Here is a 22850-nt window from a genome sequence, read left to right on the forward strand (position 1 = left end):
GGAGTCACTGTCAGGTATGCAGGAGCGCTTTGTCCTTTGTTTCTAAAAACTTGGGAGAAATCATTTTTCATTTATGCAACAGTAAATAATACAAAACTGCATGATACTCCTCACAGAATTTTGTATGAAACAACATTAACTTGATTCATGCTACCATTTCCCCTAATATTCAGTCGGTGGGTGGACTGGTGCCTGATCAATGGAGCAAGTAGAGCAAATGCACCCCATTATTCAATTACGGGGGAAGCAAAGTTATGGTTTTGTTATCCCCCTCTTTTTAAAAATAAAAGTACGTCCATGCAATCCATGTAATCAGGTGACTATATTTAAGCAGCCTGTATCCATTATTATTTTACTATTTTCAGCAACTGACAAAAATAAGAAAGTTGCTTTCTGATGCCATTACAGCACGTTTTGGCAGTTCGTCACAGTATGTCAGTCCACATAAGGAGTCTGATCGTTCACTGTGAGAAACATGTCGGTTGTGATCATGGACTGAAAATATAGAATATAGGTTGTATGTACGATGTTGAATAATCCCGACTGATCCACTAACCAAACTTTAAATGACAGTAGGATTGTATTATCGCCAAAGTGCCAAACTGATCAGCCTTTCCAATCTGTCTTCAAAAAGGCAGTGTCTTGTCTTTGTCTTCGCTAGTCTACGAGTTCTACAAATGGGGATATCATACTTTTGGTCAGTCTCTCCTAAAAGACACTCTTGCACTCTATTTTTATAAAAGAAACATGATGAGAACTTAGCAATTCAAACTCTGCCTTACTTTCACAACCTCCCTGTTAGAGGATATTATAAGCACTTTATCTGCAGCATACTGAAACTTCAAGAGCTGGGGGCCTCCTTCACTAGCATATAGCAGTGATTATATCAATTATATCAATTATATCAACAATGTAATGATTTGAGTGTTCTCAGTGTCACCCTCTCAAACCTTTGGCTCTTTTGCGGTGCAATTTAATGCCGCTGGTCTCTATGTGACACCCTACTTGAACATGTCTGAACACCTTGACTTGTCCCGCAAGGCCCACAGGACTCTGGAGAAATGTGTTTCTAATCAAGTTGTGTATGAAACATCTATTGTTTTCACGAGCGCCCAGGAGGGGATTCACGAGCTGGTTATGAGCTCCAGCCAGACCTCTTAGAACCCCCGCTTCTGTCTGGAGTCTCCACATTAACATACTGCTAACAGGGTGGTTGGATGAGTGACGGAGGGGTGGGGGTGGGGTTGTCAGGTTTCACAGGCCCTCTGGTCCTGTTTGGGTCGCACACCAAGGACAGCGTAAGTACTCCAAAAACTTCACAGCCTGATTTATCAAGCTAACACTGCGTCCTATTGACCTTGTTAAAAATGAACCGTCCAGACGCTGACAGAAGTGCGTTGTTAAACACAACACGTGCTCACACACCAACTGAAACGTATTAATCATAGATTTGCCCTTTAATAATAAAACAGTACAGCCTGGCTGTACAGAGTGCCTGGCTGAGTTTTTCAATGATCTGATAATAAGGTATTTTTAGATGTCCTGCTGTTGTTATTCGACACAAACCTCCTGAGCCATAAGAAAGTCCTTCATCTGAAGAACAAAACTGATTCTCTCAGCCGGTAAGACAATCCATAAGCATGAATAATCTATAGCTACTGCCTTTGGCTTTGATCACATGAGGAGTAAGAAAATCCATTTGACAATGTTGGAAAGTTGTGAAGAGCTTTGGAATGTTTCTCACCATGTTGAGAGAGATGTGGCAAATCCATTGGTTATACAAACCCAAACCCAAACCACTCACAAGGTCTTAGAACCTCCTTTTTTTCATCCTTTAACTGCCTCTTCCTGTTTCCGAGGAAGGCACACCTACAGACACACTTGTCTTGTTTCCAGCTTGACCGTTCCCATGAAAAGTCACACAATTGCGAAGACATGTGCTTTTATCAGTTTGTGTTTGTTCCCTTTCCATCTGCAGGAAATGGATTCTGAGGCTACTTCTGAGGAAGCTTTGATGTTGAGGTGTTACAGCTACGGAGAGATGCTACACTCTGGCAAATTAGCGATGGGATCAGTCCTCATCTGAACCGGCAGCTGTCACACTAATAATCCCTCAAGAAGGAAGAACTGAAACAGACTGTACACAGTTTCAAGAATACTCTAAGGTTAAGATCAATTCTCTATAATGTTTGCTGCATGTCCATTTTTTCACTTCTTATTTTTTTTATTATTATTATTCAGTTTGGTTATTTAGTTCAGTCCTATTTTTCTGTAAATATTCTAAGTCTTTTAAAATGATTCAAATGTGATTCAAATTTAAAACTGCCTGGAATACAATTCTTCTGGACAAATACTGACTCCTTTTTAAAGTCCTGAATCTTCTAAGTCATTAGAAGCTTGAAGCTTACACACAGGGAGAAGAGGGCCTTGATGGGCCCTTGGCGCCCAATTTTGTGCAGGACAATGATTAGCTTGGTTGTTTTAAGTCAACATTCAACCAACTCCTCGTGACAGAACAGAGCCCTTAGTTTTAATTATTTCATGAAACAGGTCATGAAGAAAATGAGGGCCATTCTAAAAGCAAACTACGCTGGGGTGTCCCTGCAGCTTCTCTGGAGGAGTGTGAGCTGCTACAAAGGATGAGTCCATAGCAGCGTCCTGGGCTCTACATGTCGTCCCCTCTCTCTCCCCTCCCTTTCCTGTCTACGGTCAGCTGGCCTATCTAAGACAAGCCTACGCCCTCTCTTAGAAAACAAAGCCGGTGAAAAGCCCTTCATGTAACACTGTTTTAAAATCCAACTGTATGAGTTGCAGTTTGGGCTCGTTCTGAAGTTTCCGTTTATGAAGAACTTTGTTTGTTCTGGATAACCTTATGTTGTCTTATGCATTTGTCCGTTGTCTATTACCTGAGGCTTTTCCAGTATTCCTAAGCTTGAGCCTTATATTTATGTATTTCAGTGAATAAATGATTGATAATTATATATATATATTTATTTCTGGCTATGCTACTCAGTCACAAAAAATTATATTTTTCATTTCACAGTCTATTCAATATCTTGTGCACATGAAGTTCGAAACTTTTCAAACTTCAGTGGAAGATGATGTTAAATGTCAGATTCTCATCATCAAACTGTGTGAAAAAACAAAACACAGTTTTCATTCATTTGAAGGTGACCGGCTGTTTCGAGATAGTGGCAGTGCCAATGCAAATGTCTCCAGCAAGTAAACTTCTGCCTCAAGACAATACAACCTCCTCTGGCAACACAATGGGAACTCAGAGACAAGCGTACGTTCCTGCTATATTACTACATACGAACACCACATTTCCGCTATTTACCTCATAATTGTTGTGATATTGTACTCCCAGCATTAAACAGAACCACTGCCAAACCAATGCCAAACAATCTCAGTTACTTTCTGAGCAGACATATCTAGCTGAGAACTTCCTTAAGGTTCTTCCTACAGTGGCTCCATTCCCACAACTGAAACTCAACAGCAGTTCTTCCAAGGAGACATGAGCGACTGTCTGTAAGAGGTGGGCGTATGTGTGACATCTGTGCAGAAATCCATGTTTTCCCCAAACGCAGAGGTCAAGAGGAGAGGAAGAGCATTGCCTGCTTGTGTTGTCATGGAGACCACTGGAGAACATTGATAGTATCTAGGGCTTATTTCAAGCAAAGAGAAGAGAATGAAGATTTTTACTGTTCATTTCAATCAGATCTCCTGCTTTTCCTCCCTGGCTCAGTTTCCAAGCTTTCATCAGCTGCATTCAGAACTGTCTTTCCCTTTCAGCGCAGTAATGACTACTGCTGTATGCCCATGTGGATAAGAGGACGGCTACTTGTCAGCTAAACCCTTCACCAAAAATACCCAGAAATGAGATGCTTTTCCAATTGAAATTGACATTTATTTAGACACTTTTTGGCCAAAATGAGCCACAAAAGCAAATACAGGGTCTCATACCAAAAGGAAGTATTTCCACTTTGAACCAAATTTATGCCACTCCCACTTCGATATCCATAATACTTCCATGCCTGTGATTAAAATGGTGGATATCTCATTACAGAATACAACTTTTCAAAAATATAATAACTGTTGCCTTAGAACTGAAAATTAGTACAAAAGAAGTCATTGCACAGTATTGTAAAGCTGTAGAAAAAAAAATGCATTCATGGCATGAGAGAGAAAAATACCTTGAATCTCAAGAGGCACATAGTGGAGGTGAAGAGAACCACCGGCTACGTTCACATGCTGAATGATCAGATGAGGGAGGTGGTTTGCTTTGTGAGTTTATTTTTAAGCGAAGAAGATTTTTCCCAATGTTATTTCTCCTGTGGCCAGAGGAATTTATTTATTCATTAGTGTGCTTCAACTGAATCAATGTTCTCTGACCTTTTAAACACATCTGAAAAACGAAATCAAGCAGAAATCTGGCTTTCTGTCAGGTTATGTTTACAATGATTACGACATCAGTGGTGTACGAGTAGTAAATCAGACAATGCTGAACTGAAAACTGCTAATTAACTGCGTACATGTTGATACTATGTGGACGTGCGCTGTAAACAGCATGTGATTAGCATGCAAACATCTGGCGTGGAGCCCCCACTGGGGATATGAGACGGGACAAACAAACAGAGAAAATGAATGTGAGGAAATGCAGTTTGACATAATATACAAAGGCTTTCATGATTTATTTTACATGAGGGTCAGAGAAGTGCTGTTAACGTTTGCAGAATGTATCATGGAGGCTAAAGCTGAACAGATAAACTGATAAGCGATTGGTTAGCTCAAGTCACAATCTGGTGTATGTGGCTGCTGGATGATAAAGACACATTTAAACTTAAGCTAAATGAACTTAGACTAACTTTATCAATTCGTGAATGTTCCTGTGTACGAATCACTTACTGAGCTCACAAAATCATTTGACTCGGTTCAAAATAAAGACAGTTACAGTCTAAGTATTCGTCCGCAAGACTGGAATTGATTAGTTGCTGTACTGAGCCAAAACGGTTGGGAATGTCCTGTCAGGAGACAGGTTAGAAATTGGAAATGAAAAAAGAAAAGAAAAAAAAAGAGTTGATATTTGTACGCATGGCTTTAAACGGCGCTCGTACATCTTTCTTCACGTGCAGCAGGGAAGAATGTACCAGCTTTAACCTAATAACTGAAATACTGAACTGAACTGTACCGTAAAGAAAGGAGACATTCGGAGTTTGGACACTACAAAAAATGTCAAAAACATCCCAAGAAAAAACAGAGAGACACAGCAAGAAATGTGGCCTTCTTGTACCATCAATAGAAATTTCTGTTAATCCCTTTTAAGTGGTGGCCTGGTGTGAGTACACCTGCTAACATGGCAGTTCAAAGTGTGCGTTAACAAGACAACTGTGGACAAACTCTGCCTCCCCTTCCTGTCAGGTGACAAATTTTGTGCCACAGTGGGTGATAGACCCTTAAAATATCTACCTGCCAAAGAAACTTTTTTCAGTCCTCCGACTGATGCTTGGCTGCAGAGACAGCCAACAGCAGCAAGGTTTCGTCAGCATTGTGGGTGGTGGCTGGTGTTTTCCCGCTCCTCTTAACAAGACCAGCAATGTGATATGCAAGTTCTTTGGTGCAAACTATGCAGATCAAAATCTGGACTGAGGACAGTCTAAATTTATGGACTATAATGTAAAAAAAAAAAGGAGCAGGAGCAGAAAATAATGTTCCAACCATCGATGTGGTTTTAAGTGAAGTAAAGCAGAGGAATGTGCTGGCCAGCGACAGAGAGAGCGCTCACATTCCCACAAGGCTTAAGGGCGTAAGAAGTCACATGGCAAACAGCACGGTTTCTGTCTCTGCCAAATGCTTTACTATTCAAGGCCATCTCAGTCGCCCACGTCGCTGTCCTGGTCTCCTATCACCCACAGGAAGTGGAAGCTGAGTGCCAGCAGGGCGGTGCCCAACAGGTCCCCCAGAGCCGTCAAGTAAGGGATGGAGAAACTGTCTGGATCTTTGCCGCTGCGCCACATGGAGTGCACCATCCAGTCTGCTATACACAACAACAGCAACACCTGGAAAGAAGGACAGGAGGGTTAGATTGCTGCATCCTAATGTGACAATACAGCAGGAAGCCTACGCGGCAGCCTGACAGGCTTCATTCTCTCAGACAGAATGGTCACAAAACTGGGGTGAATTTAGAGCGCCAACTGAATTATCCATTTAAAACTATTCATTATCTAAGTCTTAATTCATAAATCAAAAGGGACTGTTCCACCTTTTGGGAAACAAGCTTCAATGCTTTCTTGCTGAGAGTTGCTTTGACACAAAACTCATGTCTGTAAGCTTTAGCTGGCATGTGCAGCAGTTGGCTGATTAATAGATTAGTTTATGGAAAGAAAATAAGTTGCCAGCTATTTTGATGATCAATTAAATATTTCAGTCTTTTTTCAATGAAAATGTCAAACATTTGTTGGTTCCAGTTCAACTGGACAAAAGAAGCAATCTGAAGATGTCACTTTCGGGTTTCCTTGTTTCCAGTTTTTAATGCTAACTGTCTACTGGCTCCTATTACATATCTAAAACTGTAAGCCTTCAGTTTTTTGGAAATAATTGTGCAGTTGTGGATAAAATGTCTGGATGGTAATGAAGGATTAGATGGAATAACTTCGATGCCCTGACTCTTCATCTAATGCCCTCATCAGGTCACTTTTCTTAATGTGACCAGTATTTTGGTTTGTAATCAAATATCTGCAAAACTAATTAGCCTCCAATGAGCCTCAGGGGGATTTTGTGATAGCTTACAAATGTTAAGGTGCTAACACGCCACACTAAGATGGTGAACATGGTTAACATTACACCTGCCAAACATCAGCATGCTAAGCCTGTGCTTGTGAGCATGTTAGCATGCTGATGTTTCCATTCAGCTTCAAGCACCTTTGTGCAGCTTCACAGAACTTGTGTTATCAGAGCTGGGAGGAAATAAGTGCTTCAAAATGCTGTGCAGAATGCCATAAACACTTAAACTGTAGAGGAAACAGAGGAGGAGAGGAATAATGGACAGAGCAGCAGACCAAGAGACAAGTTAAGAGAGTGTTAGTCATAATTGAACTTTCCTCGAATGGAGGGAACAGTGCGGAGAAAAAGAGAAGTCTATTAAAAGATAAAGACAAGTCTATAATTTAAAAGGAAATAAGCTGTCCAGAGTTGGCAGTGCAAACATTAAGAAAACAATAAAAGTATTGCGAGCATTGAAAGATATTTACATGCTAAGAGTAGTGACGATGGTGTGAAGAGGTAGCAGAGAGTAGATTGTGATTATGCATCATTTTCTGTGCAGAAAAACACTCTAATGTATGTGCTCTGATTAAGTGCTGACAGCCCCACTTGTCTTTGGATGTGGGGGAGTTTTGTGATGAATGCGTAATCCTGTTAAACAACTTGGTCCTGCTTTCCTATCCAATAATGTTCAGCTATGACACGATGAAAGCGTCTCACAGGCGAACAGCAACCTTTCAAAGCCGACCATCCACAAGCGAGGGTGTCATGGCGTTGCCTTTTATTCATGATGACAGGGTGGCACAGTTGGACATCCTCTCAGTTGTTGCAATTGTTGCTTTCGTACTATCACCTGCCTAAGAACTGTCAACAACAATCCATCATTTAGAGTACATAGCTTCCCATCAAGGGTTTTTTTTTTTTTTTTTGGTCTCCGACAAAGAAAGGGAGGAAGGGACTTGTGCGCAAAGTTTCAAGCTGTCAGTTTTTCAACGATTGAGATACATGCACTTTCCACATTTTTGGCAAAACAAATGAAAAATGAAAGAGACAAATATAATAGAGAGCTGATCCGTCACGCAGTCTCTTGTGCTGCCTCTGTGTTTGGTTTCTTTAATCATGTCTGAGTGGAGTGGAGAGAGCGAGAGAGAGAGGAAGTGTCCACGAGATAAAGCTGTTTGATCTCTTGAGACAGTCCCATTCGCCTGCATCCGCCTTTGTGTCAATGTCTTCAATGACAAACCACTTACACAAGTGGCAGACACAAACATACAGCTGAAAACGAGCGTGTGAACGTTGTCCAGTTTCTCGTGGATGATGACAGAAGGATAGGTTGATTGCAATTCCTCCGGCTCTCTTGTAAACGGTGTCGGGAGAGGCCCGAGCGAAACCAGCACAAACTCGGTTTTCATGCTCGCCGGCGTCCAATCATGTGTTGGAAATTTGCTTTCATGTAGCAGTTTGAAGAAGAAGAATCCTCCGTGTGTCTGTACAAACCTTTTCCCAGGGGGGGGGGGTGCCTATCCATTAAGAGGTGTGTGTTTGTAACATTAGTATAGCTGATGCTCTCAAACTGATGAGGCTGCTTGTTCCATTCTATCCGTGACTTTGAAAGCTTGTCAGACACAACCATGGTTTATAATACCATAAGAGACGATTCTGTAAATCTCCAAAGCCACATTAGCTTCTGTCTTAATGAGGGTGTGGATGGAAATGCAGTTTACTTTAAATGAAAAGGCACTTACCAGGGATGCCTTAGCTGAGGTATATAAAATTACAGATTTAACTGATGTTAACCTCAGATGTGATGTGTATTTTTGGCAGTGTGACATATTCATGAATCGACTCAAACGCAGTCCCTGTTTTAAGCTGCTCTCTCTAGCAGCACAAGTTCCCTCTTCTGTTTACTCAGATTTACTTGTGAGCCCCCCTCTGCCTCTGTGCATTACTTAAGTATGCAAGTATACACAACCCTAAATCCTGTATTCAAAGGAACTTGTAAATCCCGACTAAAGGAACACACACTGTATCGCTTAATGTCTCTCTATTAGCTTCTCTTGAACACTGCAGGTATTTATCATCTGGCCAAACATAATTGGATTTTTGCTGCACTCCTCAAAAATACCTTCTTACTAAAACGCTTGATTTGCAGACCATTACAAGCCGTTTCACCTCCTTGATCTGATATTGTACAATAACTTCTTCCAGTGCGTGACTCGAATAAAAATTTGCTCAAGAATGATTTCAATACACAGACTCAGCTATTTAGTTACGTCTTTTTCTTTGTGTCCCATCAGTTAAGAGTGTTTTGCTTAGAGAATTAAGAGAAGAAGAAGACGTACAGCTGTGGTTGATTGGAGAAAAGTGACTATCTGGCAAATATCCAACCTAAAACTAACTTCATCATGGTTGTGAAAGCGCAGGGCATCTTTGTCAAAGCTAGCTTGTCAAGCTACGATGTTAGCACTGGGAAACTGCCTGAACTTTCTGTGCCATTCTTGTGCGATTAGTTCGCTAACGGCTTCAGAAATATATCTGTATAGCCTTGAGGAAGACTTGTCTCACGTACAATTATACAGGCCTGTAGCAAAGTACAATGACCTTCACCAGACACTGATGTAACTGAGTAGTGAGTGAGAGCAACTTAGAACAGGAGAGTTAAAGGTTAAGTTTAACAGTGATGGATGTAAAAAAAAAAAAAAGACAAAATCCGCCTCATCTAGCAGATTTGAGATGTCAGCGCTGACTGACATTTCTGAGTCAATCCAGGTGTAGTACTTAGGATCCTGGTTAACAAATATGCGCTTAGTAAATCTTTTGGAGTCGATCTTAAAAGCACAATCATCCAAAATGATAGAGTACTTTCTGCTTTCCAAAGACACTGGGACATTTCTGAGCCTTTTATCAGCCATATGGCTGCTCATCCCTGGTGTCTGCATGTTTTATTGCCACGTAACTGCCTGACAAAATTAGTCTGGAATGCATTATAGTCTAGAAAAACTTCAACATCGTGCTGCCACATCCTGTTCAGATCAACATCTTCACACAGCTGCAGAGGGCATCCTCTCCGACTCCAGACTGTTTAGACAAGTTTGAGAGATATCTTATCTTGAAACTTCTTGCCCCAATCCTTCAGCTAGTTAAGAACAGCTGATGACTAACACTGTTGTCACTCCTGTAACACCTATATCTCAACATTCACCTTGGCAAGCTGTTTTTGTCACGTCGCACTTTCTTTACAGGGGAAAAGAAGGGAATCGGTTACATCTCAGTGGAGAAAAAAAAGAAAAGCATATTTGTTCGACAGCACTGAAACTGCTACATGTACAGACCAGACAGACCAAAAAAAAACAAAACACTGTCTTTCTCTTCATTCCTGCAACTGTCCAAAAGCAGGATCCACCAGAATAATTATCATAAATTAATACTGACACTGAAATAAAAACTACTACTACTAAACTGAAACAGGTACAGCAAAACGCAATATTGTCCTAATATATAAAACTGTAGTAATATCGTTCTAATATTATGTTCCAATTGTCACTTCAAATCTGGCTATAACCTAGAGGACGTTTCAAAGCTGAGTACAAATACCACAATTTTAAAGAATGTCATCCAAGGAGAGGCAGTCCTGCGGCCAAAAACACCTCGTTACTGAGGGAGGTCGGGGGAGAATAACTGCTCCGAACTGACAGAACGACAACAGTAACTCAAATTCCCAGGCATCACAACAGTGCTCTGCAGAAGAGCGTCTCTGAGGACCTTGAAGTGGATGGACTGCAATAGCAGAAGACCACAGCGGGTTCCTTTCAGCAAAGAGCAGGAAACTGAGGCTACAGTGGGCACAGGCTCACAAAATTAGACAAAAGAGGATCTGAAAAACATCGTCTGGTCTGAGCAATCTTGATTTGCTGCGACATGCAGATGGTCCAAATGTGGCGTAAACAGTATGAATCCACGGCTCCATGGTCCCTTGTGTCAGCGGTTATTACAACTTAAGCAAAGGTCTGCTTACCAGCTTTTCGTGAGTCTTTCAGTCACATCTTATAGTCTTCCACAGTTTATAAAGTTTGTTCAGTCTTTAAATTTCATAGGCTTAATAGTTGTTCTATACACGTCACGCCTGACTTTATCACAAGAGTCACACCAAGTCAAGTCCAGGTCAAGAAAAATGTACAAGAGTAAATCCACAGAAATTTTTTTTTAGCAGGATCCTGTTATAATTTCACCTGCAAGTGGCCCAGCATAGCCACAGTCCTCTGCTGGAAGCTGAGCAGCTTCCAAAGACAGAAGATTTTCTGAAACCTGTCCTGCCTCTCTAGTCTTGAACTTGACTGAGTTTGAATCAGCAAATTCACTGAATGTTTATATTGCAATATGTGGGCACTTGACCCCATGATGGAGGCAGAAGTGCTAGAAAATTGGAAATGTTCTGTACAGAAAAACAGGGTTCATTCAAGTTCAGATTTCTATATTGAGAATATTAGTGTCTAACCTCAAAAAAATATTTGTTATATTGTGTTTTTATGTGCCTTATTTTTGAGCAAAGCTGAGTGGTTTGAGGACCACAAGCTCAGCTGAGAGATGAGGGACCAAAGAGCTTTCTCACAGCTCAGATCTGCAGCAGATAACACTGATGACACGTGATACCCAGCCTTGAGTGAAATAATGAGGTGTAGGCTTCAGACCAAGAGGTGTTCTCCCCTTCATTAAAGAGCCTTTAACACAAGTATTACTGGTTTGTATTCGGTCATGTACTCACCTCATGACTTTTGGCCTTATTATTAAATGTCCATATATCATGCTTTGTATAAATGTTACATTACCATGGTGATGCATATTCATCATTGGGAAACTTTGTGTAACCTTTTCAGAGTTAGAGTTTCTTGACTCCCAAACTGTCAAACTACTATTCTCTCGTCCTGAGTTGTCTTTGACACCTCTGTGGCTTGCAGCACTATGTTGCATTAGTTTATTTTGCATTGCCTCATTCTTTGTCTGGATATACTGTGGGCTCATACGGCATTGTTAAATCACGTTGTCTTTGTCTATTGCTTAAGTTAGGTTTTCATGCTTCTACTCTCGTTTGGTATGTCCCTGGTTTTTATTCTCTATGGATTTGTGTAAAACCATCAACTACTGTATGCCAAAACATGCAGAACTCTGCTCAATTTAGCTACATTCTTATTCTTTCCCACTCAGTGGCTGTACCATGAGGCTCCCACAGATAGCAGAATGAGTTGAGCTATTCTGCAGAAATGTTTCTTTTTCTCCCCTAATTTTCTCTGGCTTTCACTTTAAATAGAATATTATCAAACCGCAGCATGTGCAATTTCCGCTTATCGCTGCTATTAAAGAAACAGACTGTTACACTACATTTTACTTTAACTGAATGACATTATCAAATTCCAACATATTACCGACATTTTTGCCAAATTGTGACCAGCCTCATGCTGGGTAGAGAGAGAAAATATAAAATTAATAGGAAATTTCAAAGGCTGTATATATTAAATCTCAAATGCATACGAGTTTCTGGCAAAGGGATATTTGAAATGTAGGTCATGAGAATTAAACATTTATTTCTTTACTTTGGGTTACTGCAGGACATTAAATGAAATACATCTGCATGGATAAAGTGATTTCAGTTTTCAGATATGCAGTGATACATCATACCAGGGTCTTTTGAGGGCACTGCCGCAGACTCCTCATATCCTTAACTAATGCTGCTGTCCACTTGATTCAAGTGTCTAAACAGAGCCTCTTTGATTTCTCTCTTACCCAGAGTCAAAATAATCTATTCCAAATTAAAAGTATGATAAATGATTATAGAGGCAGACCATCACCATACTCTCATTTTACAAACGCAAAATGTCGAGCTTATGTGTTCATTTGAGTGCGCTGTCAAGCGAGACGATGAGAGTGGTAGAACTTTTATTGCTGTCATTAGTGGCTGGGTTGAAGTATAAGCGGGGAGGCTCACTGAAGGCGCAGGCACTGAACAAGTACACCCCGCTCATAAACCTCAAACGCAAACACAATCGTTTTCAAACAGATGTAGACATCAGCGTGAGCCTTGCGTTCTGGCCCATTCCTTAACTACTAATACTGTAGCAGTGGCGTTTTCTTCATTCCCCTTCCTGGTGATTGTCTAGGACACCTTTGATTTGCTGTCATCACTTATACCTTGATGTATTTTAGAGGTTGTCCGAAATGCAGGAAGTGCCTGCGGCTGCTTGCATCAACCGATCACATGTTAAAACTGAGCCACAGACTGAAGAATAATATTGAATGTAGATGGAAACATTAGCATTAAGCCTTGTTTTTGAAAAATATTAGTTTTTACTTTCATACTGGGCATACAGAGGCATGGCAGAGAGATGTGATGCAGGAGAGCTTTAAAAGAAATCTCCAAACACTTTAAATTCTCATTGCCAACCTACACACACTGCAGTTACAGAGCAACATTACCATTCATTTGAAGTGGTGTTTCTAACCATCTGATGAATGGGAGTTCCAATATTCACTCTCTAGCTCTGCTTTGTGCCTCCATCAACTCCTGATGGAAATATCTAGCTACTTAGCTTCTAATTGCTCTACTGTGTTTACCACCTAGTCTCTAACTTTGCTGATGCTGAGCATGTCACGGACAGCGGGTTTTTAGAGCGTTTTTTTCCTGAGAACATAACCAACTCATTTCAGACCTTTTCAGCTGTATGAAACACACAGTAGGGTATGTGTAATTCTGTTGCAGAGGGTCTCTCACCCGAAACAATAAACACAAAAGATGTAATTTTGATAATGTAGTAAAGTATTGTAGGATCATGGAAGGTGATATCTTAATTGTTTAATAGCTACCATTACTGATGGCAATCTAGATAGTGTTAAAGTAATGCACTGTTACCTAGGCAGCCATGGCCTAGAGGCTGGAAAAGCGGCTTGTGATCAGAGGGTCACCGGTTCGATTCCCCCACCGGACAGGCAAGAAAAATTTGGTAGTAAAATTCAGTATGTGTGTATGTAAAAATATATATATACTGCCAATTTAAAAAAAAAAAGTTGATTCTTAAGTTGATTCTTCGATAAAATTAAAATCAACTGCATATGACAACATGGCAGCTCCCCAAAAGTGAGGTCAAAACATCTTGATCGCCCTCTGGTGGCTGGCTGCAGTACAGGTCATAAACCCCTCCCCCTCCAAGTTAGCGGACATGAGCCCAAAAGTCATTTTAGGTAGTTCTTACCAAGCTGATGAAGGATCATGTGTTCTTTTCTCTGTTAAGTCTGTTTTGAATTAGTTATTTGATGCCATTATAAGTGGTGAAATATCATTAAGTCACTTGTCATCCATCTTTATATACTGTACATTTGGGATACAAGTGAATAAAATATATAATCAGGTTCTTGTTGCTTTTAGACATGTTAATGCAAAAATGTTACATATTTTATTTGTAATGCCTTGATTATTCCAATGTTACATCTGGCAGCCATGATTCATAGATGTATAGTTACATATTAAGTCTGGATTCCATGTCTATGCTGGCTGGTAACATCTCACGTTTCAATCACATACTCTGCCATCAGTTGATTCCTGCCTTTATATGTCTGATACTCGGGGATGAATGTGAAGAAACACTTGCCATGGATTTAGGCTTAGAGAAAGACTTAATTTTCTTCAGAAAAAAGGCAAACACCTGAGCAGACATTTGACCAGAATAAAGACAATCTGTCTGAAAACTAGTGTGAAAAACATATTCTATATTGTGCAGGAGTTTTTTCCTTGTACTAATGCAGAATCTGGCATTTATCCATGCCGCAGTATTAAAATTGAGTCCTAAATTGAATATGTCATTAGGAAAACTTACAGTTAGTATTGAACTTCTATATTATGTGCAGCATTCAGCCTAATAATTAGTGTCTTCCATTATGTCTGTGTTTGAGCAAATGCACTGATGACAAAGTAGATGAAATTCTATGAGTAATTTCTGCAGCACTCTTCAATAACCAATCACTCCATGATAATCTTGCTGCTTTCACGCTGTGCATAAACCATAATTCAAAACAGAATTTAGGCAATTTCCCCAATATGTTCCAGAGACAGATCAACACGGACAAAAAAAGAAGTTCATGAATCATTCTGACGTGCAGTGCCTTGTCTGCCAGATCCTGTAAATCATGGCGAACATTTAAAAATAAAAAGAAAAGTGGTGTTTAAGGTTCCTGAATCAAATCAATAAATTGATCAATATTCTCTCTTTAATGACTGTAAATATTAAGATGCGAAAGAGGCTGAATCTAAACTCTTTCTACCGACCCAAATCCCTGCCTCCCCTCCCTGCCATTTGATGTTCTATCTGGGACTGAAGTACCCTTAAAGCAGCTCTTCTGGCTACGGACTAAATTGATTTGGAAAGTCTCCAGCTCCTCAGTGGCCAGGATTACATCCTAATGTTTTGCATTAAAGATTGAAGGGAGCCTTAAAACAACCTTTGAGCAAAACAAGCAAAACACCCCAACTAAATTCTTAAAATTCCAGGCATTAAGACAGAACACGTTTCACTTGAAGAAGTTAAAGGAGTCATTCATAATCCAAGTCGTGTCTTCATAATTATCTCAACTGCTGCAAAAACATAAAAGTACAGAAGTCAGAGTCCTTGAGGAATCGCCTGAAACCACAACGCTCTAAGAATTCACAGAATATACACACCTGCTTGTCATACTCTACCTCAAGTGTTAAGAAGGAAACATTCATCCACAGTTCAATTTAAGGCTGCATTAACTAACTTTCTGTATTAGCGCTTAGTTAACCAGACTGAACCAAAACAATCAGATTCAGATCAGAAAACAATAAGCTATGAAAGTCAGGTTGGTCGATATGGTTACGCCATTAAAACACAACACTGCGTTAAAGATGGTTCATTTTTTTTTGTTTTGTGTCATTCCACTGCTATGTTCACATAGCATGGATCTGATAGTGAGGAGTAAGACAGAAGCAAGAGGACATTAAATATCACAAGCTCTACGATTCGTCTGAAAAGTAAATCATGGACGCCTTTGAGATGGATCTTCATCCAAAACTGACAGACTGCCCACACCAAAGTGAAAGATGGTACAAACACTCAGCAGAGTTGGGTATTAATTCTTTGTGGGTTCATCACTGAGTAACACTTGTCACACTACAAATATTCATTTGATCCATAGTTAATATAATAGTATAGATTAGTCCAGCTTTAAACAAATAAAAGTATAGGGGCTTAATTCTACTATTTTATTGGGATGAAAATCAAATTTAACTCTTCTTAAAGCAGCCTTAATGATGCTATATTATTGCAGGGGATAGCTAGTCTGAATATTTTATATGGCATGATGAGCAATGAATGTAAAATAGACTACTTTAGGATTCTAAAACTTCTTACATATTAAAACATTAAAGCCATCAGGTGCTCACCTGCAGCATAGCAGCAGCAAGGTAGACAGACATGAAGATGGGCGTCAGGGTGGTGTGCCCGCTTTTCATTAGGTGGATGGTGTAGAGGAAGATCAGGTGACCGGGGATCACCAGAAGTAGGAGCACCTGAGCAGAGCGATGATTGGCTCCTGAGAAAATAGAAAAAAGAGTGGAAGGAAGGAAGGAAGGTTAAAGGTGAATGGAAAGGGCACGCTTTGGAAATTATTTGTCTAAACAGTCTGGTGTTTGAACCAGCCCACCCACCGTCCCCAGGATTACAAGTCCTGCTGGTTTTAATTCTAGAATTCTAACAAGGAATTAATTTACACCCGGGACAGCAGGAGATGGCAATTAGCTGCCCTGCAGAACAGAGAAGGAGCAGTGCAGCAGCTCACCAGGAACAGAGCTGAAAACCCCAGCTTCAAACTGTGAGCTTACTCTACAATTTAAAGCCTGATTATCATCCTGACAGCACTCCCACTGACCATCATACCCAAACCTACTTCAAACATGTGTATTTATGAAAGCCAATTATAATGTGTGTGGCAGAAGGCTTCCTATCAATAATCAGCACAGTGTAAATAATAACCAAAATAATGAGCTTAAGTGTTTCCCCACTTATCATAATAGAGTTGGACACTAATGCTTAGCCAATGTGTGATTTTACTAAACAGTACTGACCTGTACCACAGAATGTGCGGCAGGGGTAGTAGCAGCCTTTGGCCTCGTCAGGAACCTCTCCAGGAGCACAGTGGAGATGCAGGTGAGTGGAGATCCTGCTGGACTGAATAGCCACCAGGTTACCCCCGATTCCTGGACAGGACAGGACAGACAGAGTTCAAGTTTCATGGTTAGAGCAAAGCATTCAGTATTGGTTGAAGTCAATGAAGAGACACAGGCAGATAAATATGACTGTATGTGAAGACCTTTCAGTGAGAACTGCGAAAGGCTAACAACAGATACTGCATTTTTCAGGCTGATATCAATATTTAAGTGTGTTCAAAAAATGATAATATATGTACAAAATATCGTTTTTGTGACACAGAAGCATAACTTATGCAAACAAAGAAATAAGATGCATTGGTGAATACATAACTAAAAACCTAAGGCCTTTTTCTGTGGTCGACCACGAGGGATTTGGGGATTTTGTGAACAAAATAAAGCACACCGTTCTGTCAAGGCCATGTTTTCGTCACACGGTGCTGCCAGCTCTGTGCCAAGTGATAAACACGAAAGTGACACCATCTCAAAGAAGCAGAATGCATCTCATTATCCACAAATGAGTGGACTTGACGAGCTACTTGGGGCTACATTACACTCACAGCTCATGTTATGATCAGTGAAAGGGAAATGAAATGTTTTGCCCTACAGATGTGACCTCTTTTTGAAGCACACACACTTGATGCTGAGAGGTTGAAATCTCTTGTTTTGGAGCAGGAGCTAGACGTGACTAACGTCCAGGCAAAGCGTGGAGCCCCACGAGTAAAGTCTTACGCACACTTTTAACCAGGTGTCACAATGGGATTTAAACGTAGATCGCCTCAGCCATATGCTTGGTAAAGCGAATCGTGTAGCAGCATTTGTTTATTTATTTCTTTATTTATAACCACAGCTCAAATTCTACGACTGCGCTGGCACCAAACAGAGAAGGTTAAACCTCCCAGAACATAAACTGATCATCACACAGTGGAACAGCTCACTTGACACGCTTGGGCGTCCTTTGGAACAACAATAAACAGCCACTGCAGCTCTACTCAGGTGCAATGCATCTGACACAGACACTGTAGATTGAGCTGATATCGCAGAGGATTCTCACACTCTGGAAAAAGCAACCACGATGCTTTGGGAAGAGTCGTGACCTACAGTATCTCTCTCCCTGTGTCCCTTTAGGGAACATGATAGAACAAGGCATGGCACCGTGCAATGGGGACTGTGCCACCAAATGAGGAGAGCCACACTGAGAGACCTGACACACTGAAATGGGTGGCAGGGCGGGAGGGCAGCTAGTGGGAGAGAAGAACTAGCTGAAGTTGAAAGCAACACAGATGCAGAACCAAGTACTTATCTAAATATGCTTTGTGTGTGTGGGCGTATGTCACTTGTTCAGGTAAGTTATAAGTTGTGCGCACCAAGGAGAGAATGTGAGTGTGAAGGGCTTGCCTCTGGTGCTTTTGTGAAAAGAAACAAGATGAGGCATTTAAGTTTTTTTTCTACCTCTGTTGTCTTACACACACAGCAAGACAGTGTGAGCTCGATGATGTCCTGCCACACTCAGCACATGGCGCTGAAGAGGAGCAATCACGCCCACGTTCTAAAAAGATAGCATGCAAAGGTCTCCTTGGAGAGCCTTTCACTAAGGGAGTTGACAGCGCAAGCGCTGAGATCAAGGCTGGAAGCAACTTGTTGGGATGTAGGGATGTGACTTGTTCTGTTGCCGGTCATAGCTGGCTACTTTTATTATGAATAATTAAATGCTTTAAACATCCGCTTTATTTTTAAGGGCTGTTTTGAAGTCACATTTTTTTAAAAAATCTTTTAATCTTGTGGTACACATTGCATGGTATTATTTTAAACAAGAGTTTGTTTTTTTAATTGCTGTGTAGCCAACTATGTTCCATATGAAATCTAGTATATTGTGTCATGTGGTACAATACGTAAAGGCTACTGTGTTTAGACCATACTGCCAGAAGGCTACCGAAGGCTATCATCCTAGGAGTGTATGTTGAAGTATATGTGATATATGGTTCTACTCTTGCTTTTTAGTGTGGTACTGACAATCAGGCTAGATCTGCATGAAAACCTGCTCACGAAAAATCTCTGATTAGTGCAGATAAATATCAAGCCTTTCTTCAACTTGACTAGTAGTGGCCACAGCCCCAATGTGTAGTTAAATTTTTGAGGTAGCACACGTCACATTCAGTATAGTTACGGCAGCGTTGTGAAAACGTTCCTTATTTACCTTATCAACAGAAAGACTACACAGAACTATAAATCTAGCTTAAGGGTTTGCAAAATTACCATGGTAAGAAAAAAACAAATCCTCATATCTGCTGTAACAACAAATAAAAGTTCTATTTTCTTCGTCTAAGTAAGATTTTAATTAACTTGGAGCAGATGAGCAGTCATGAGAAAGTCAGATGCCATCTGTACTGATAAAACACAGGACCACTTTACATTCACATGCTGCAGCGATCACACCTTCCCTTTAGCAAGTAATGCACAAACTAACTTTCCGTGTCTTTCATGCTTGTGACCACAGTCTGGTGACTAGGGCCTGCTGGAGAGCTCACATACATACAGATATCAACAACAAAGTAGCTGGCAGGTGGGCATAGAGCAGCTCAGAGAAGAACAAGGCTTTGCTAAGTGTGCCTTTATGTCTGCATAGAACTGTAGAGCTGAGGAAAGGGAGACGTTCCTTTATTCAGAATTATTAAAAAGTATCATTCAAGTGTTTGGAACGCGGTGGGTAAACAAATTATTTATATGCAGTTTGCTTTCATTCAAAGTGGTTGTGTACTGCAAAGCATATACAAAGAACAAGAAGCAGGGTATGCATGTCTCAGACATCCTCCCAGGCATGTTACCGAGTAGCGTACATTAAATTAGACACTGCCACCACCTCAGGGCGATGTCCACTTAATTCAATCTATTGTGGCTCTTTGTCTGCATGGTGACATTTTATTGGAGCATTACCAGTGCTCCCTCTGGGCCTGTAAACAAACATAACTCCACAATGAGCATTCACCCTCGCTCTGCCCCGCCTTACCACACTCCTGTCCCCTCAACCTGAACATGCCACTAGCCTGATGTGGGTCTTTAAACAGGAATACTTTAATACTGTTGTTTGACTTGTTTCTCAGAGTGAGATGAGAAAATTGGCATCAATCTCACCTGTGTGTTAAAAATGGAGCTGGAATTAGCTTAAGCCGCAGCTGTTTAGCTTAGCATAAAGACTTAAGGTAGCCGACTACCCTGCCACTGTTCAATGTGGAAGAAATTGTTAAATATTAAATATTCCACACAGCTGTTGTTGGCCAAAAAATAGGCCCAGCACACAACCCAAAATTTTATGTTTATTTTTGCCTGCTTCTTCAGAGCTTTAGAGGAGTTGGTGGGATTTTTTTTCCAGAGCCAGGCTGTTTCCCCCTGCTTTCACTATTTATACTAAGCTATATTAACAATGCCCTGACTCTGCACTTAATATGCAGGAATGAGACAGCAAGTAAGCCATTTTCCAAAATAGCTATTCCATTAAAAAATCAACAATGCACCTTCAGTGAATCACATTCTGTACACTGCAGAGCTGTAAACTGGTTTTAACTCATCTGAAAGTTGACTTGGTCTTACACTATATAGACAAAAGTATCCAGACACACCTCTTTATGGGGCAGTTTTTCAGAGGTTGGGTTATAGGCCCCTTACTCACAGTGAAGACAAATCTTACACAATACTATGCTTCCAAGTTTGTGGCAGTTGTTTGAGGAAGGTCCTTTTCTATTCCAGCATGACGACATTGTTGGATGAGTTTGGTGTGGAAGAAATCTTATTCTCAATCAAACCACTCTTCAGGATGGTTAAGAGAGTGTCAGTTTCCTGTATTTATCCTATTCTGTGCTAAAAATGACCTTTTACCTTCTTTTCATATTTGATTCCTTGCATTTGTTAAATACATTATGATACACACTTCTTTTCATTTTGGAGGATGAAGTCTGTGGTGCTGCTGAACTGTATTATTAGTTTTGTTTAGGCTACTCTCACCGATATAAATGGGCTAGATAAACTAAAAAAATACCTGTTAGTGCTGTATAACCAAATACAGTCCAACAGCACCACAAACTACATCCTACTTCTCTATAAGCAGTTCAAACACAATCTGGACATCATGATTAGGAGCATGCAATAACTGCCTGCTGTACTGGCATATATACACTAATTTGTGATGTGCTGTATAGGCCTTTTCCAAAATTACGGTCCTCAGACGAACGACATTTTGACCCATCATAATAGGAAAAACACAGGTGTTCGTAACAACATCAGCCATGACTCCGTCTCAGGAAAAGCCATGGCAGTGAGCCAGCTTGAACTATACACGGTTTGTGAAACTGAAGCAGCTAAATGGAATTCAGAGATGAAGTCCTTTGAATGTGCAGTTAGAATAGAAATACAGCAATGTCTTTAACTGTTCAGTATAGGAAACGTTCATCAGCATTTTACTTTTGAAATACCAGTGAAAATGTTTTTCCAAATACCTACTACTGCAACTATTACCAAATGATATTATCTGAACTCTTTTTCTACCACGTGACATTTTTTGCCAGCTGAACCCTTGCTGATGCTGTGCTTTAGAGTTGTGGGTCAACAATACACAGTAATTGAGGCTCTGAATTGGGCAATATTTTGGCTTTCCGTCCCTTAGAGTGTTTGGGATGGGTGAGGGGTGAGAGTGTGGAAAGCATTCTTACAACCTCAGTGGGCAGCTGAGGTAGAAGAAACAGGATTTGGGGAATGGGGTCTGACTTATTCAGGTCACTGGATATGACAGGAGGAATGGGGACGAGGAGGATGAGGAGGTCTGGGCTGCAGTAAGGCTACATGGGGAACTGCAGGGGGTCTGTGCTCCTCTCAGCTGGGGGCGACGGAGACACAGGCACTGTCTTCCTGCTCATCTTATCTCTGCTCCGCTCCTGCCCTCCAGGTTTAATTTTTTTTTGTTTTGTTTTTTTCCTGAATGGCTCTAACACCAAACACAGATAAAATGTAATGAAAGATAAACATGGAAAGAAGAGGCGATGTATATATACGCATATATATATATACATACACGCACACACACACACACGGAAATGAGACGTAAAGGAGGCAGAAATCTTATCTTAAAACAAACAACAGAAGGAAAGCAAAAGGCAGATATGCCAAGATGACAAGCAAAGATGAAAGTCTCTGCCACATTGGAGTGCTCACAGCAGATTCACAACACAATCTGACATCTGCAGGTTCACCTCGAGGCTGTTTTAAGACCTTCATGATGACCTGAAACTGAATTTAAAATCAAAATAAAGGCAAGGACACCAATCCCATTTGTTATGGGATATAGTGATGCTATTGTAATAGGTACAAAAAGAACATGAGGAAATTAACTGGCAGACACTTCCTCAACACCTGGATTAAACATGAATACCTGAACAGCTTTTAAGTAATTTAAATATTTACAAAACTGAAGGCTGTAAGAGAAATTGCACAAAACAGCCTAAGGTATTTAAATGAAATAATGGAGGTCACTGGGATAAAAAGGAAGCTTTCTCCCTCTATCTTTCCTTTCACCTACCTTTTCTTATCATGCTCTACACATCTCCTTCCCCACTCCTTTCTAATCAAACATCTGCACACCATCCTTTTCACAGCTTCTCTTCTGTCTGCCCTTTGTTCAACTGTATTTTTTTATTACAACAGGAACCACAGTGCATTTTAATCAGCTGAATGGCATGAGCAGACTGTCTCACTGTGTAGTTACCCAGGAACAAAATGATGGAAATCAGAGAGATGGTTAAAAAGTTTGCCGAGACCTGTATTTTTCTGACACTGCACACACAAAATAAAACATCTCTGCCCTCACAAACACACACACACTTGATTCCCCAGCCGT

General features: G+C 40.6%; 1 protein-coding gene across 3 annotated transcripts in view; it reads right to left on the reverse strand.

Moving 5' to 3' along the window:
* Window positions 1-3890: 3890 nt before the first annotated feature.
* The window catches only part of slc41a2b (solute carrier family 41 member 2b), a 35292-nt gene continuing 16332 nt past the window's right edge, over window positions 3891-22850 (reverse strand). For 2 of the 3 annotated variants that reach the window (XM_046378744.1, XM_046378745.1), the window contains exons 9-11: window positions 16886-17017; window positions 16205-16353; window positions 3891-6056 (exon numbers count right to left, since the gene is read on the reverse strand). In XM_046378744.1, coding sequence (XP_046234700.1) covers window positions 5871-6056; window positions 16205-16353; window positions 16886-17017 — 467 coding nt within the window. In that variant the 3' untranslated portion in view covers window positions 3891-5870. Of the gene's footprint in view, window positions 6057-14185; window positions 15377-16204; window positions 16354-16885; window positions 17018-22850 lie in introns of those variants that run through there. The other variant, XM_046378746.1, reaches the window with a different exon arrangement.

This window comes from Scatophagus argus, chromosome 22 (genome assembly GCF_020382885.2).
Source record: "Scatophagus argus isolate fScaArg1 chromosome 22, fScaArg1.pri, whole genome shotgun sequence".
In the NCBI taxonomy this organism is placed as follows: Eukaryota; Metazoa; Chordata; class Actinopteri; family Scatophagidae; genus Scatophagus; species Scatophagus argus.